General features: G+C 33.7%; 1 protein-coding gene across 1 annotated transcript in view; it reads right to left on the bottom strand.

Annotated features, from left to right (window-relative positions):
• The window catches only part of nek7 (NIMA-related kinase 7), a 96,147-nt gene that overhangs the window by 30,277 nt on the left and 46,868 nt on the right, over positions 1-19,002 (bottom strand). Inside the window, exons 5-7 of the mRNA XM_051094716.1 lie at positions 17,235-17,345; positions 13,393-13,501; positions 6,961-7,068 (exon numbers count right to left, since the gene is read on the bottom strand). Of these exons, the coding sequence (XP_050950673.1) occupies positions 6,961-7,068; positions 13,393-13,501; positions 17,235-17,345 (328 nt within the window). The remainder of the gene's footprint in view (positions 1-6,960; positions 7,069-13,392; positions 13,502-17,234; positions 17,346-19,002) is intronic.

The raw sequence follows: 19,002 nt of genomic DNA, 5'->3' as shown, positions 1-19,002 counted from the left end.
AAAGCAAAAAAAAAAAACAAAAAAAAAAAAAAAAAATGGAAACACTCCACCTATCTGCCACTGGTCTTAAAAGTAATTTATTAAGTAAGTTATTTATTAAGCTTACAAACAACTAGTTTAACAATAAAAAAAAAGGTGCGAAATAGCGTAAACCCTGAAACAGAAAACAGAAACATAGAAACTGGCCTCTTCATCACGTACGTAACTTAATAAAAAAAAAAAAAAAATGTTGTAATATTGTTTGATAACCAATGTGATACTAATATATTGTGCATCTCTAAATATCTGTAAAAAAACATAAAAACAAACCAAAAAAATATATATATATAAATAATAGATAGCCCCGCCTCCAAACTCATGCTATTGGTCAAGCCAGTGTTGCTATAAAGCAGTATTCTGAAACAGTGTTTTTAAAAAAGTGTTGAGAATTTTTGAGGGAATAAACTTACAAATAGTTGATGCTAGCTTACGAAAAACTAGTTTTAAGTGCGAAAAAAAGCGTAAGCACTGAAATGGAAAACAGATACATTGAAACTGACTCCATCACATACATAACTTAAAACTCTAATACTGTTAGATAACCAATATAGTATAAATATATTGTGCATCTCTAAATATCAAACTCATGCTATTGGTTGAGCCAGTATTGCTATGTTGCAGGATTCTAAAGCAAAGCGATGTTTTGAAAACATAGTGTCGAGACTTTTTGTGGGTATACACTTACAAATGGTAACACTACTTATGAGAAAACAGTAGCTTATGAAAAAAAAAGTGCGAAAAAAGCGTAAACCTTGTAACGGAAAAAACAGAAACATAGAAACTTACCCCTTCATCACGTATGTAACTTTAAAACAAACAAAAAACTGTTCGATAACCAAAATGGTACGAACATATTGTACATCTCTAAAAATCTGTTTAAAAAAAAAAAAAAAAAAAAAAAAAAAACACTCCAGCCATCTGTCACTGGTTAAACAGATAGCCCCGCCTCCAAACTGATGCTATTGGCCGAGCCAGTGTTGCTTTGATGTTTTGAAAACATCATAGTGTTGACCCTTTTTGTGGAAATAAACGTAGGAACGGTCTACTTAAAGTTGACGCTAACTTACGAAAAATAGTTCAACATTGGAAAAAAATAAAAAATAAAAGGTGTGAAACCTTGAAACAGAAAATATGAAATATACCGAACTAAAAACTGTAAAACCTTAAAAAAGGCTCATCTAGTCTCATGCTAATATTTTCATAAAAGTCTAGCGCTATAGCGCAACTACTTCAGCAACACGTCAAATTAAGAGCGTATTATACTTATTAAATGCAAATAAATCATAGGTTGCGTTAGGATTCATTCCATCATAATGAATTATGATATTATGAAACATTCTTTCAAAAACAGGCCAGATTGCTTTTCGAACAAGAGAAGAGATTACCGCTGACTCTTAACGGTACGTTAATTACGCGGAAATCCACACGATTAATTACAAAAGACAAAGTGTAAACTGCGCAAAATAAGGGATTAAAAGCAAAATCCCTTAAGTCCCGTTAACTCCTCAAACCTTTGAGTCTGAACGGCTCTCGTAGTCACCTCAAAACCCTCGGATGAGATGCAAGAACGTAATTAGCACCTCTCTTGCCGTTAAATACGAGGGTTTGGGATTAGCTCGCTTTTCCTTGTTTTAATTGTTATTTCGCTTCCCGACTTTCTTTTGTTCCAACTTCCCCTCTCTTTCAGTTCGCCTGCTTAATTTAAAGGCTAGGAAGCCTCTGGCGGGAAACGTAAAGAAGAGCTAGCTTTCCTCTCTTTCAGTCTTGCGCTTTGTTTGTATCTGTGGGCTGCGGAGCCACTCTGAGACGGAGTTAAAAGGCTAGGGCTCGGCTTCTTAAGAGAAGAATTGACAGCCGTGGAACGGCACTTCCCGGACCTCCATCCAACGCGCATCCCAGAGTTCTACCGTGGTGGTTTGTCTCATTACAGGCTGAACTGTCAACCCCCAAACCGTACCGAAGCAACCCTGCACCCTCCACCCTCCACCCCAAACCGCCCCCATGCAGGGAAAGGGGGAGAGGTGGTGGAGCGACTGCGAGGAGCGAGCGAGAACGGGAGCGGTAGGCTTTGGTCTGCCCGCCCTGAGGGAGACACAGATCGAAGGTCTCTTTGCCCATGGGTGAATTTAACCTGCCATGTAGACACTCATGAATTTCATACCCTGCTACGGCTCAACCTTCAGCCTTCGTATGGAGAGCCGAAGCCTACGGGACGGGTGACAGAGAACCGCGGGAGACTCTCTCTCGCATGTGTGCTGTACCTACCTGGGCGTCTTTATGCTCGTTTGTACATTCCTACTGTCAATACTAAAACATCCCGAGAGAAGAATTCCAGGCGCTCGGATAAATAAATAAGTAGGTAGGGAGGTAGCTAGGTAGATAACTCTACAAAAGACAAGTGCAACTGCGGTGGTACGATTCGCCGATGCATTAGCGGTTATAAATCATGCTGGGGTCCTAAAAAAGCCTTGTTAGGGATCCCTAACATGGCAGTCTGTAAATGATACCGTGTGGCACCGGCCCCGAGAGCAGGTGCGAATGGATGATGTGGTCATACGGATCCACCGCGGTCCCCAGGTGACGCAGGCGCCATTAAGACATGATTAAGGACAGCCCTGATTAAGCCCTTGCGGAGATTGTAGCTCATCCTGAACTTCTCTGGACTTCTAAACGTCCTGTAGAGGGCGCTGTGAGTTCAGGTTTTCCTGATTCACAGCGTTTGCAGTTGAGGTGAACGGTAGAAGCTTGCAATGCAAGACATGCTGTGAACTTGAGGTTATTTCTAGACACTTGCAAAACATCTTTAGTTTTTTTTTGTATTTGTCGACATCATACTCATCATGCGCTGACATAAAACAAATGTTATACTCCTACACACAGATGCACATTTCATATATGTACTGGATTTATATGCCACTTATATTCTTTCTTATAGTAGTTCTTGAATACAAAACAGTAGTTATAATCTATTCTTGAGTGCTAATTGTGTTGTGTTTACAGTAACCTGTCAGCAACAGCCTAATAATTGTAAATGCAGAAATAGAAGTCAGGTAATCTTAATTAGATCAAAATGATTATTCATATCGTATGTTTGCATATTTTATAAGGAAAATGCTCACTGTTGTAATGCTCCAGCGTCTCTATGATATTTTGGTCCCTAGATATGGTTACAGTTAATTAATAATATATTTAATTTATAATTACTATATAATTCATAAGATTATCATCATACATACACACATACACACACACACACATATAATTCATATTTAAGATAATTCATATTTGAGCTTTTTTATTATATTTGAGCTTACCCTGATGTAGTAAAAAAACTAAAATAGACATACAAATGTATAAAAACTATTAGCGTATTTAAAAATATTTAAACAAACAGCAAAATAATATTTGAATGAATTATTTTTGCATAAGAAATAAAATAATACTTAATATATATAATGTATAATTTATTATATATATATATATATATATATATATATATATATATATATATATATATTTATTAGAGATGCACGATATTGGATTTTTGCCGATATCCGATATGCCGATATTTTTTCATCTCATTTTGGCCGATACCGATACCGATATATATCATTTTATTTGGAAAGTTAGTTTTTAACAATAACTTATTCGTTAGGATTAAATAAATAGTAATGAGTGGTTTACATTCAATCCCTTCTTTTTCATCAGTAGACTAGCATTATTTATGATCTGAATTTTGTAAATTAAGTTCACTTTTGCTATGTTATAAGCCGAACTTCGGATGCTTTCACTTTCGAATTCGCAATCTGAATACAACATTTCAAAACGAAAACAGAAAAGTAGAACTAAACTGGGTGACTGTGAGGGTGCTTTGCGGGACATGAACAGGACATAATTCATTGCTACAATTTCTTAATTCGTGCCTATGATTTATTAATTTATTAATTTGTAAAATGAGGGAACGAATTAATATGTAGTATTAATGAATTGTTAATTTATTCCCACGAAATATTTTATTTCCCACCCGCAATTTATCACAGTAAGAGATACGAAAACATGGATTAAAAGTGAATGATGAGAAAATAAACCTAAGAAATTAAAGGGTGAGACGGTGAGGATTTGGGAAAATAAAAATATTAAGTTATGTGGCAATTTGTGACCAACTGGCAAAACAGTACACTTTTTTTGCACAAGAATACCAACATGTTTACCTTCTCTGGTTTAACAAGCGGTCTTTTACCCTACTCGAAAACCAAATCCTCCGTCCGCCATCGTTTCCAGAATAGTCGCGTCCTTTTTGCCGTCACCGCCTGGCTCGTGCTGACACTACAAATACAAACCAGGCTCTACACCCGAAGCGCTCACAACGAAAACTACTCTTTGCGTGATCAGTGAAATCCTGAATATGCCACGGCTTTGTAACTCTGTAACCCGCGCTGTATGGAGCAGTGGGACCACGTCAAATTTTAACTTGCACATTTAAAAAAAAAAAAAAAAAGTGACAGTTTTGATCATTCTAGAGCCCTGCAATACAAAGGCATTCAACATGGAAAGAAAGTAATAGAAATGTAGTCACTAAGTCATGTTTAATTATAATTTCTAATTATTTTATACGGTGCACTGCGCTCTGACAGGGCTGCGGGACACGAACATAATTATTTCCTACAACTTGTTAATTCGTTCCTACGTTTTATTAATTTATTAATTTGTAAAATAAGGGAACGAATTAAAAAGTCGTATTAACGAATTCTTAATTTATTGCCACGAAATCTTTTATTTCCCACACGCAGTTTACCCGCATAAATGATCCGACAACATGGATTAAAAGTAAATGACAAGAAAACAAACCTGCGAAATTAAAGGGTGAGACGGTGATGATTTGTGAAAAGAAACTATAAATATTATTAAGTTTGTGGCAATTCGTGACCAACCGGGAAAACAGGACACACAGCCGCTTATGGCTTTAAATGTATTGGCTCGAACTGCATGAATCCAAAAGTATGGTCGCTACTAACATTTGCCTGCTAACCAATTATTTAACTTATAAAGAATGCTTTGTACCTCACTTGTGTCATATTCACGAAAAATGTTTCATATGAGCAACAGTGTGTTTTGCCGTTGCGCCGCCGAAGAAAGAGAATTCACTGACCGCGCGCCGTAATTACTTTTTATTTTAAATGCAGATCATGTCATGTGCAAACACAGCCATTGGGTTTCAAAATACAACAAAGAGCACCATAAAACCATTTAAAATGTGCATTTAGCGATCTAGTGACTGGATATGAAACAGGCAACAGTAAATTATCCCAAATGGAACAACGGCGCGCTTTCTCCTATAGCCGCTGCTGCCACTGCACGTGCTATTGCTATGCATCATTCTGTATGTGTATTCTCAGTTTAAATGCAGCGATCCAAAACAGTGAATCTACTCCTCATTCAGTCAAAACTTTGCTTCAAGAATGAGCCACACTGCTGACGTGATCTAATCCCTAGCACACCCTTAGCACATGTGAGTTAACATATTCATCTTATCGGCAAAACATATCGGCATAATTTTTCATATCGGGCCGATGCCGATATTTACATTTGAAGTCATTATCGGCCGATTCCGATATCAGTCCGATAATATCGTGCATCCCTAATATATATATATATATATATATATATGTATATATATTTATTATACGCACACACACATGCATACACATATTTACATTATTTATTAAACACAAAACAGAATAGCTAACATTTGAATTAAAATTAATATAAAAACAAAATAATACTTTAAAATAGCAATAAAAACTCAAATAGTACCTGCATGATACAGATGTACAGTAAAAAAAATAAATAAATTACTAAATAAAAAAGTGAAATTATAATTTTAAAATTTGCTAAAGACTATATTTTAGTGTTATTAATTTGTTAGTATTAACTAAATAACTGAGTGTTATAAGACAGTAAAATAAAATAAAATAAAATAAAAAAAAAAAAAATAAAATAAAAGCTCTCAAGCAAGCTATTATGGTACCAATATCCCTACTTCAGATATGAACAGTAATAATAATTTAAAAAGGAAAATTATAATTGTAAAATTTGCTAAAGATTATATTCTAGTGTCATTAAATTGTTAGTATTTTTAACTAAACAACTAAGTGAGTGTTAGATAACGGTAAAATAAAATAAAAAATATAAAATAAAATAAAACAAAATAAAATACAGATATCCCTACTTCAGATATGAACAGTAATAATACTGACACTGATCAGTATTATAATACTGATAATAACAATACTGATGAATACTGAATAATGCGTATCCAAAATGGAGTCAAAGTGGATAAGAGAAGAAAAATATGATTTATGATACTTAATATTGAAATGTCACAAGCAATCTGATCTTGATGGTGAAAATGATCTTTTTTTGGCAATACGAACTGCTATAAAGCAGAAGACAAGCTGTTAACAAATTTGTATACTCTTGAAAAGAGATTTTAAACAACAGGTCATCTCAACTATACGGCGTGTTAAAAGCGCCACCTCCTCGGGCAACTTTGCCGAAAGTTGCTCTGTCACCGTAGGGTGTCCTATCCTTGCATCGTTAGGGATTCAGGATCCTGTCCTGCTCCAGACATCATATGTGCGGAGCTGGGTCGTGGGGTCAAGGCAACAGGAAAGGCCAACTGCTCAATGAAATGGATACAGCCACCGGCACGCTTTGCTCTCAACTGGCCCCAGGGGCCGTCGGGAAGGCGCTTTTTTATAACAGGCACATGGTTCTGCTCGCAGCCAGCCCTAATGAAACACATCCGGGCCCTACTGAGTAATTAAAGGCTGTTTCCGCCGCATTCAATGCTCGTTTTCCCGTTTTCCACGAAGGACAGAAAGAAGCAGAGACAAGGAGGTGGGAGGGAGGAGAGCTTACCTAGAGAATGAGCTGCAGTTGTTTTGGAACTGAAGAAGCGTCCCAAGCCTAAGTCGCCCAGTTTCACCACTCCAGTGGCTGTGATGAAGACGTTTGCGGGTTTAATGTCTGTGGAGGAAGTAAATGTGAGTTTTAGTGACTTATCAGCACAACCAAAACAAATCTACAACCTTTTTCTTTCACATTTTAAGCAGTTTGTCTCCAGTATTAATTTGGATATGGTACAGTGAAGGATAATTGACCTGGTACTAAGAGTACTATACTCTTGCTGGTAACTGAAAGCATGATCAAATTGAAGCTAAATATTTAATAACAACAATTTGGATTTTTCCTGCTGGCCCAGTCAGGGGAGTAGGTCTGATTTTATGTGGCCTGCCAATATTTGACCAATGTAAAAAACGACCATTTTTTTTTCTTTTTATTGTGTTTCCAATAATTATTTATATTTATTGTATACTATATAAACATTATATTTTATTATATTATATAATATTTAATGCTCCTGTTATATATTTCTATAACAAATAATAATCACAGCATTTTTTTGTCAACTTGTTAATGAGTTCTTGTTAATGACTTCTGTCAATTGTAAATTTACATCTTGCTCCAGAATTGTGACTTCAATTCTCGAAATTGCAACTTTATTTTTTGGAATTGCGAATTTATATTGCAATTCTGACTTTCTCGGAATTGCGACTATTCCTTTGAATTGCGACTTCATTTCTCGGAATTGCGACCATCTTACAAATCAGACTTTATTTCTCGGAATTGCGACTTTCTCAGAACTGCACATTCATCTTGCAATTCTAAATATTTCTTGGAATTGTGACCATTTCTTGAAATTGCGTCTGTATTTCTTGGAATTTCTTATTTATTGTGACTATCTTGCAATTCTGACTTTATTTCTCGGAATTGCGACTTTATTTCTTGGAATGGTGACTTTCTCAGAACTGCACATTTATCTTGCAATTCTAACTTTATTTCTCGGAATTGTGACCATTTCTCAGAATTGCGTCTGTATTTCTTATAATTTCTTATTTATTATGACTATCTCATAATTCTGACTTTATTTCTCTGAACTTTGACTACTCCTTTGAATTGCAACTGTATTTCTTGGAATTGCGAGTATTTCCTGGAATTTCGACATTATTTCTCAGAACTGTGACTATTTCTCGGAATTGCGACTTTATTTCTCAGAATCACATCTTATTTCTCGGAATTGCGACTATTCCTTTGAATTGCGACTTCATTTCTCGGAATTGCGACCATCTTACAAATCAGACTTTATTTCTCGGAATTGCGACTTTCTCAGAACTGCACATTCATCTTGCAATTCCTAAATATTTCTTGGAATTGTGACCATTTCTTGAAATTGCGTCTGTATTTCTTGGAATTTCTTATTTATTGTGACTATCTTGCAATTCTGACTTTATTTCTCGGAATTGAGACTTTATTTCTTGGAATTGTGATTTTCTCAGAACTGCACATTTATCTTGCAATTCTAACTTTATTTCTCAGAATTGAGACTTTATTTCTTGAGACTTTATTTCTTGTGATTTTCTCAGAACTGCACATTTATCTTGCAATTCTAACTTTATTTCTCGGAATTGAGACTTTATTTCTTGGAATTGTGATTTTCTCAGAACTGCACATTTATCTTGCAATTCTAACTGTATTTCTCGGAATTGTGACCATTTCTCGAAATTGCGTCTGCATTTCTTATAATTTCTTATTTATTGTGACTATCTCATAATTCTGACTTTATTTCACGGAACTTTGACTACTCCTTTGAATTGCAACTGTATTTCTTGGAATTGCGAGTATTTCCTGGAATTTCGACATTATTTCTCAGAACTGTGACTATTTCTTGGAATTGTGACTTTATTTCTCAGAATTGTGACTTTATTATTTTCAAAAATGTGACTTTATATCTTGCAAATCTGACTTAATTTCTTGGAATTGCGACCTTTTCTCGAAACTGTGGCTTTTTCTCTCAGAATTCTGACTTTACATCTTGCAATTCTGACTCCATTTCTCGGAATTGCAACTTTAATACTCTAATTCTGAGAAAAAAAAGTCACAATTGCGAGTTTATCTCACAATTCTGAGAAAAAAGTCAGAAGTGAGAGTTTGTATTATGTAATTCTGAGGAAAAAAAAGACAGAATTGTGAGAGAAAATGTCGCAATTACCTTTTTTCCCCCCTTTTTTATCTAGTGGCGGAAACAGGCTTCCGTACTAAACAAACACAGGTATATAACTTTGTGAACGACATGCTTTTAAATTCCACGGAAACCTGCAAAACGTAGCAGACTGTGAGAACCTGTTGTTTAGACGAAACAGAATCACACGTCAAACAGAAGAAACATTTAATTCAAATCCAAAAAAGCTAACAAAAACGTCCTATATAAATGTTACGAAATGTTTAAGAAAGGTTAAAGGAAAGGTTACCATTAGCAAGGTATTACGCATCACCATGGTTCAAATGACTTTCAAGAGACCAGCCAAGACATGACGGTTCTGGAAGCACAAGCTCGTGTTTGATGTCAGACACCTCTGGACATGAACTTTTCCAACAGCAACATATACATACAGGCCAAACGGTTAAGAAGAACAAGATCTGAACGGACTGCCGCCAAGAGTTTACAATCAAAAAGGGAAATGATCTGAATGTAAACCAGTGGCCTGCTGTAACCTTTACCAGTCCTGATAAAACACAGCCCCGTACAGGTCTCGTATGTTACAATACTTCGACAAGAGTTGCATAAATACATGGGAACTGGGGAAGACTGTCTCGGGTCACCATGGACAGTTGCGTCATCTTGCTTGTTTTCAAATGGCAAGAAGATGATGCAATGCTCTCTGCACTGTGTCTGGTCAAGCTTGTGCATAGCAAAGACCTTAGAGTCTCGTCTCAGAGCTGATGAGAAGCAGATGAGAAGTGGAACAAGGTTTTTTTTTTTTTTTGTAACATGCAATACAGCACAAGGATGATGTAGTAGGGGGTCAATGATGCCCCAATTAAAGGACATCATTGACCCCCACCAATTATCTAATTAGTTGTCTGGCCAGTATATAGATGTGTTTTCTTTAAATTTTTTTTGGAAGTTCTACTTTTTTTTTTAACAGTTGCACTCTGTTTCTGTCTGTCTAGCTGCTTTTGTATGCAAGGATGCATCTCGAGTAAACACACCTTTAAGAAATCTGTCCAATTGAGGTCAGATAAACCCAAATCCAGTCTAACTAAATAAAACTTCTGATTAGTCATGATTAGTCAACTAGTAACTTAAACAGCCCATCAAATAGTGAATTTTAAAAAAGACAATATGACCATTTGGTTGTTAAGGAAAAAAAAAAAAATAAACTTTTTGTTTGTTTACATTTCAGTATCTATCAACTTTTTAGCAACTTATTAACATTATGATTATTTCTTAAAATTGCAACTTTTTCTTAAAATTGCAACTTTTTTTCTCAGAATTGCAAGTTTATATCTTGCAATTTTGACTATTTCTCAGAATTGTAACTTTACATCTTGCAATTGTGACTTTATTTCTCGGAATTGCGATTTTATTTCTCGGAACTGCGATTTTATTTCTCGGAATTGCGATTTTATTTCTCGGAATTCTGACCATTTCTCGGAATTCTGACCATTTCTCGGAATTCTGACCATTTCTCGGAATTCTGACCATTTCTCGGAATTCTGACTTCATTTTTCAGAACTGAAACTTTATTTCTCGGAATTGCAACTTGACTTCTCAGAATTACAACCATTTCTCAGAATTTAGAGATAAAGAGTTCATATCTTGCAATTCTGACTATTTCTCCGAATTGCAACTTAACATCTTGCAATTATTTCTCCGAATAGCAACTTTATTTCTCAGAATTGCAAATATATTTCTCAAAATTCTGACTTTATTTTTTGGAATTGAGACTTTATTTCTCCGAATTCTGACTTTATTTCTTGGAATTACAACTATTTCTCAGAATTGCAACTTTATTTCTCAGAATTGCAAATATATTTCTCACAATTCTGACTTTATTTTTTGGAATTGAGACTTTATTTCTCCGAATTCTGACTTTATTTCTTGGAATTGTGACTACTTCTCGGAAATTCCGACTATTTCTCAGAATTGCAAATTTAGATCTTCTTTAGATCTTCTTTAGATTTACTGAAATGCATGGTAAACATTATTTATTCCCCCATTAACCATCTTCTGTCAGACTTCAACTTTCAGTCACATTTACAAGTGTTCACTAATTTTGTTCTGGCTAATTTTCATTTTAAGGAATACAAACATTTTTAGGAATTTACAAGATCAGCAAATTTGCATGGCGAGGATTTCCCCACACAAACTTTGCAGGTTACGTTGGTCATGTGGATTGTGTGCTTTATACATAGCTACACTACTACAATGGGAAAAATAAATAAATAAATAAATAAAATTAACCTTTTTGGTCCACAAAATTTTGCAGGAAGAAAAGCATGATATAAACTCAAAATTGCAAATTATAAAGTCAGAATTGCATTATATACGCTTGCAATTGCAAGTTATAAAGTCAGAATTGTGATATAAACTTGAAATTCTGACTTTTTCTCAGAAATGCATTATATAAACACAATTTTAAGTTATAAAGTCAGAACTGAGATATTAACTTTAAATTCTGACTTTTTTTTGTAGAACTGCATGATATAAACTCACAACTGTGAGTTATAAAGTCAGAATCGCATTATATAAGCTTGTAGTTGCACTTTATTTAATAAATTGTGTTATAAAAATATCGCAGTTGTGAGTTATAAAGTTAGAATTACGACATGAACTTGAAATTCTGTTTTAATAGAATTGTGTGATATAAACTCAAAATTGCGAGTTATAAAGTCAAAATTGTAATATAAACTTGTAATTCTGACTTTTTCACAGTTGCAAGTTTACATTTCACAATTCTTCCATTTATTCTTAGAATTGCATGATATAAGCTTGCAATTGCGAGAAATAAAGTCAGAATTGTAAAATATAAACTTACAATAGCAAGTTTTAAAGTCAAAATTGCATTATATAAGCTCTCAACTGCAAGTCAGAAGTCAGAATTGCTTGAAATTAATATTTTAAACTTAAAATTATGATTTTTTTCTTAGAATTGCATGATATAAACTCGCAATTCCAAGTTATTAAGTCAGAATTGCGTTACGTAAGCTCGCAATTAGAAGTTATAAAGTCAGAATTGTGATATAAACTTAAAATTCTGACTTTTTTCTTAGAACTGCATGATATAAACTCACAATTGCGAGTTATAAAGTCAGAATTTAGTTATATAAGCTCGCAATTGCAAGTTATAAAATAAATGGACTTTTTTTAGAATTGCGTGATATAAACTCAAAATTGCAAGTTGTAAAGTTAGAATTGCGTCATATAAGCTCACAATTTTTAACTATATAGTCAAAATTATGATATAAACTTCAAATTCTGACTTTTGTTTGTAGAATTGCATGATATAAGCTCACAATTGCAAGAAATAAAGTCAGAATTGTAAGATATAAACTCACAATAGCAAGTTATAAAGACAAAATCACATTATGTAAGCTCTCAACTGCGAGTTACAAAAGTCAGAATTTGCTGATGTAGACCAGTTTATTAATTCTTTGGGAGAAATTTGGAGAAATGTACCATTACATCAAAGTGAATGGGTGCCGTCAGAATGAGAGACCAAACAGCTGATTAAAACATCACAACAATCTACAAGTAATCCACACAATCCCAGTCCATCAATTAACATCTTGAGAAATTAAACACTGCATGTTTGTAAGAAACAAATCCATCAAGATGTTTTTAACTTTAACCCATTGTTTGAGTCTTGTAAGCATAATATTGCTTTCTCTGGTGAAAAGTTCACCTTGTCTGAAACAGGGGAGAAATATGCACAGATCAAACACCTTTTACAAGCCAAACAAACAGTCCAAAAAGTTCTAAACAAATATGTCAGTGGATTTTGATCTGAGAGGACAACAGATTATGAACTTCTTCACTGGGGGAAGCATTACTATGGATTATGGACTCGTATTTTGATTTGTATTTTTGGCCAGAAGTAACTGTTTGAAATTAAAACACCTTAATTAATGTGTTTCTTAGAAACACGCATCTTTTTTTTTTTTCACAAGCTGTAAACTGACGGACTGGAGTGTTGTGGATTACTTGTGGATTATTGTAATATATTTATCATCTGTTTGGAACTCTCATTGTGTAATGTTATTTTCCTCCAAATACGTTTCAGTGAAAAAAAACAAACACATATGGGTGAATTATTATTTCAAGGGTCAGTCAGAAGGCAAAAAAAATAAAAAATTCAATAGAAGTGTAAAACACGTCTTCTTTAAAGTCTGTTTCTACATGTACATGTCACTACAGTTGTGTGTGTGTGTGTGTGTGTGCGTGTGTACCTCTGTGCATGACGCGGCGGGAGTGCATGTGCTCCAGTGCGCTACACAGCTGAACAAAGTACTTCCATACTGTCTTCTCAGGAATCAGCCGTCTTTGTTTCTTGAAATGCTGCAGGCAATAAACAAATAAATAAATAAATACGCCTTGATGGCAGCACAGACGCATGCAATCTTCGTTAACCCGCAACACCAACGTTTTACGCAATGTTTAGCAGTCAAACTGTTCAACCTACTGAACGACTGTTTGACGCACACAGTTTTCAGATGTAAAATGTTCCAAAAGCTCAGCATGGACCCCTGCTACTCTAAAAACAGCACAACAGGATGACCATGAATGTGAAGGGCTCTGGGTTCGACTATAATCTGATGCAGGCTCTAGATTGTAAGGCCTCAATAAACTTTCCTTCCCTTTTCATTTGAAGCAACTGCAATGGAAAACATCTGAAGTTTGTGAGTACAGCAGGAGCCTCATGGGGAAACAAACATTTGGGGAGACTTTCAAGATGCACATGCTTAGGATGATTACGGCATACAAGCACTGAGAAACGTCTCCATGAATCTGACAGAATGCAATTGGATAATGCCAACAAGATCTTTACTTTACAGAAGCATTAGCTGTTGTAGTATATTTGTGATTTTTTCAGTTGATACTGAATATTAATTAGCCAAACCTTTATTACAGTTGTTTTGAAATACAAATGTTTTTTTGTACTGTCAGACTTCAACTTACTGTACCCCAAGGTTTGGGGTCAGCAATTTTTTTTATGTTTTTGATTAAAGCCTCTTTTGTTTACCAAGGCTGCTTATTAGATCAAAACACAGTAAAAAAAAATGTCATATTGTGGAATATTATTACAACTTAAAATAATTGCTTCCTATTATAATATAATTTAAATTTAATTTATTCCTGTGATCCAAAGCTGAAGTTTCAGCATTACTCCAGTCTTCACATTAGACTCATGAACCTTCAGAAATCATTCTAATATGCTGATTTGCTTCCTAAGAAACATTTCTTATTATTCTTATTATGTTGAAAACAGTTTAATATTTTTGAGAAAAACATGATTTTTTTTTTTTTTGATAACTACAAAGTTCAAAAGAACAGCATTTATCATAAATAGAAATCTTCTGTAACATTACAAAAGGGTTTACTGCCACTTTTTGCTGAATAAAAGCATTAATTTCTTAATAAAAATGAATGGTAGTGTGTACACAGCTATGAAAAAAAAAATACTAGATTCAAAAGGCTTGAGTAAAATGTTATAATCTGTTTTATTCTATAAAGGTCTGATACAATGTCTTCCAAATTTCAAATAAAAATATTGTCATTTACAGCTTTTTTTAATTAATTTAATTTAATTTAATTTATTTGATTTCTTTTATTTGTTTGTTTTTTTGGGCCTTTTTCCATTTTTCTTTGACAGGACAGTGGAGATGAGTTAGGGAAGTGAGTGGGAGAGAGAGGTTGGGGTTGGGGTGGGATTGGGTAAGGTCCACGAGGCGGGATTCGAACTCGGGACACCCAAGGCGCAACTGCACCATATGACTTTTTAATATACATTTTTAATTTATTTATTTATTTTTATTTTTTGCAGAAAATGACAACTGGACAAAATAACAATTGTCGCAACTGAAAATCAGTGTTCCTGATTCACCAAATATTGATTTAATAACTTCTGAAGTTTAAAAAAAAAAAAAAAAAAAAATGTCTAAAAATGAATATAAACATGTTTGAAAACATGACATTTTTTGATTATTTAGACCAACTGTCATTTCATGCTCTAAATGACAACATTTTTATTTAAAATTTGGAAGAAATGTCATCAGTAGCTTACAGAATGAAAAAAATAAATTTTACACAAATGCATAACTATAAATCATAAAATCCAGAGAGACTCAGAATTTCCAAGTAATTCATTAATAACACAATATTCATTTTATTTATTATTTTCAAAATTAATTCAAAAATATTACAAAATTATTTTTTATTTATTTTATTAGCAATTATAGCATAATTTTATATGATTTTCCAACTACTCTACTTATTTTTGTATGATAACTTGTTTTAAACGCAGTGGGATATTAATTAAAATCAGTGCTGTCACGTGATTAATTGCGATTAATCACATCCAAAATATAAGTTTTTGTTTACATAACGTGTGTGCTGTGTATATTTATTATGTATATATAAACACACACACATACAGTATATTTTTTGAAAATACTTAAATGTATTTACATATATATCTATATTCATATAATTTATATTATATATAAACAAAATTTTTCCTAAAAATATACATGCGTGTGTATTTATATATACATAATAAATTTACACAGTACACACATAAATTATGTAAACAAAAACGTTTATTTTGGATGCGATTAATCATTTGACAGCATTAATTAAAACATATTTGTTTTGACCAATCATCTCTTAACATAATTTGTAAGCTAAACTCAATATCATTTAATGTCTTAAACACAGATTTCAAGTGTGTTTTTTATTACATTTCAGCAATTTCACATCAAAGCGCGCCGTTAGTTTCAATCAAACAGATGTTTTAGCATTGCTGACAATTCTGGACAGTATTTAATAAAACCAACAACTATTATTCTCCAAAACCGCTGAGTGTGATACAGCACCAAATGATCCTTTTTAAAAATTCTGCAGCGATTCTAAGCTTTTAGCACGGTGTTGTCCAGCACGGTCGCTTTGGAGGTCCACAAGTGCACGACCTCGCTTCAAAGCAGAAACGAATATGACGTTACGTTATTAATTAAGACAGAATTAAGACTCGGTAATTATGACCTTTTCACATGCAGTCTCAATAATTAAGCCAGTAAACCTACTTGTCGAGGCAGTTAAAAGGGGTCAGGAATTGATTAACAAAACAAAACGGGTTATTTCAGCGTGTCGTATTGCTTCATTGTGCGAACGCTCGCTCGGGCCGTTTTAAGCCTCGTCTCCACCCGTACCTCTTCACAGAAATGATCAGAACGGCGGCGAGCGTGCGGTCTCGAGCCCCAGAAAACCTTGGCCCACATCCAAACAAAGCCGGTGGATCTATTCTTCCCCTGCCTTTCTATTTGCATATCAGAGGGCTGTTTGATGTCAATGAGGGAGAGCGGCAGCCCCCTCTGTGCCTTTAAAAAGCAAACACGGCACATGCAATATTCTGTAAGTGCATGCAAATGAAGGGGCCATTTGATTTCATTTGAATTCCGAGATGGACGGAGAGAATTGGGGAGGGGGCCAGAGATGCAAAAAAAAGAAAAAGAATAAAAAAAACGTAAAATTTATGCATTCGCAGCTTCTGTTTTACATATGGCTCAATGTTCGGTCATACAACGCTGAGGGGATTATCCGCCGTATACACCTTTGGAGCGACATTGTTTAATAAAAAAAAATAAAACTAATTAAAGCGGAGCAGAAGGGCTGAGAAATCCAGCGGCGCGCTGGAGCAGACCGAAGTCGGGATATTTGCGCAAGCGTGCGTTATGATGCACATGTCCAAGGCGTCGTCATACTAATCCGCCCTGTTCCTCATTTACCGACGCAAACGCTTTGTTTGCGCTGGGAATGATTTATGCGGGTGGAGATTTGCCGGCGAGGGGGTTTTACATGCAGACCATTAAACGCGGAGCATCAGGTTGTAGATGCAAGCTGCAAGGGTTGTCAGGAGGAAACGGGATGGCTGAGCGAATCGAACGTGTGTGATTCTAATAAACAGTCCGATTGTGGGATGTAGATCATTTTACCTTCGTTCGGGCGTCTTGCAGTAAGCAACACTGTGAGGAAGCAAGAAGGAAACTGCTGACAAATCGGCATGTGTCCTTACCTTTATCATTTGTGAGAGGTCCCCGGCGTCTGCGAGTTCCAGTACTATATTTAGCTCGTTCTCCTCAATGAATGACGCGTGGTATTTAATTACATTGGGGTGGTTCAATTGCTGGGGAGAAGAGGGACAGAGGGAAAAGGCAGAGTGTCAGTGACTGTTTAAATATTAACAAGACTCTGTGGGTCAGGAAAGCCTGCAAATAAGACGGCGGCACAAACCAAAGCAGACGCTTGTATGAAGGTAAACATGACATTATGGTCTGTTTGAGGTGCTCTGGTCTCTGCAAAAATCAAATGACTGGAATGGAACACAGTAATGACTACTGTGGCAATATTAGAAATGACAGAGGTTGTCAATTAACGCACTTAATTAGTGTTAATTATGGAATACACACACACACACACACACACACACACAAACGTACAAACGTGTGCATTTGTGTGTGTGTGTGTGTGTGTGTGTAAATAATATATTTGAAGAGTTTGGTTCCAAAACGCTATAAATCCATTTTGAATTATGGCTAGATGAAAACCACTATTTTCTGTTTTAAATGTTCACATAGCATCTTTAGGTTATAATAACATTAAAAATTCAAATCCAGATTTCGATTTTCAAAGATTTATTATAAAAACTGATTTTTTTTCCCCCCAAAATGCAATAAATCCATTAGGGCTCTACGCTTACTTTTCTTTTTAGGAGCACTTGTGAAATTGTATAAATATACATTATAAATATACATGTGTCATTTACAAACTCCCTTACAAATCATTAAAAGCTGTCACTTGTCTTTATGCATTAATATAGAATGGTGATTAAACTGACTTGGAACTACCTGTGCATTAAACGGTTTTACTGCATACCTGCCAGCCAATCAGAATCCAGTATTCAGACAGACCATGGAATAACAGAAATGATTAGAAATATTATTATTAGAAAAAAATATATAATAAATGGAACTATATTTTTATATGACTGATCAGAAAAAAAAAAAGAGAAATTACGTGCTAATAGGAATTATTGAATATAACATATTTAGTGTGTGTGTGTATATATATATATATATATATATATATATATATATATATATATATATATATATATATATATATATATATATATATATATATATATATATATATTTTTTTTTTTATATATATATTTATAATTTATTTATAATTTTAGATATTATTTATAAATATCTAAATATAAATTTAGATATTATTTATTATTGTTTATAATTTTAGATATTATTTATAAATTAAAGTTATTTAATTAAATATGGTAACTACATATAATTCACACAAGTGAATACAAAATCTATATTTTTATATAGAGTTGAAAAAACATTAAATAACATTAAAATTAATTCTTGAATATTATGTAGTTATTGTTAATATATAGACATATGTAGATATGTAGTTTATAAAATAATGTAACTTATTTTATTTATTATTTTGCATATTAAATAATAGTTATTTAATTAAATATAGTAAAAATATAGCATTCACACAAGTGTATACCAATCAAAAAAAAAGAAATTTGAAAGAATTACGTTATAATTCTTGAATATCATATGTAGTTATTGTTACTATGTATAGATAAAAAAATATATATATTTATAATAATATAAACTTTAAAAATAATATAACTTATTTTATTTCTTTTTATTTTATTTCTTATTTTTATGTATTTTATATATTATTAAAAAAAATAATATAAAGTTTCACTGAATATGGTAAAGATATATAATTCATACAAGTGAATAAAT

This window comes from Labeo rohita, chromosome 22, assembly GCF_022985175.1.
Source record: "Labeo rohita strain BAU-BD-2019 chromosome 22, IGBB_LRoh.1.0, whole genome shotgun sequence".
Lineage (NCBI taxonomy): Eukaryota > Metazoa > Chordata > Actinopteri > Cypriniformes > Cyprinidae > Labeo > Labeo rohita.
The sequence above is the reverse complement of the archived record's forward strand: the minus strand, read 5'-3'. Positions and strand labels throughout refer to the sequence as shown.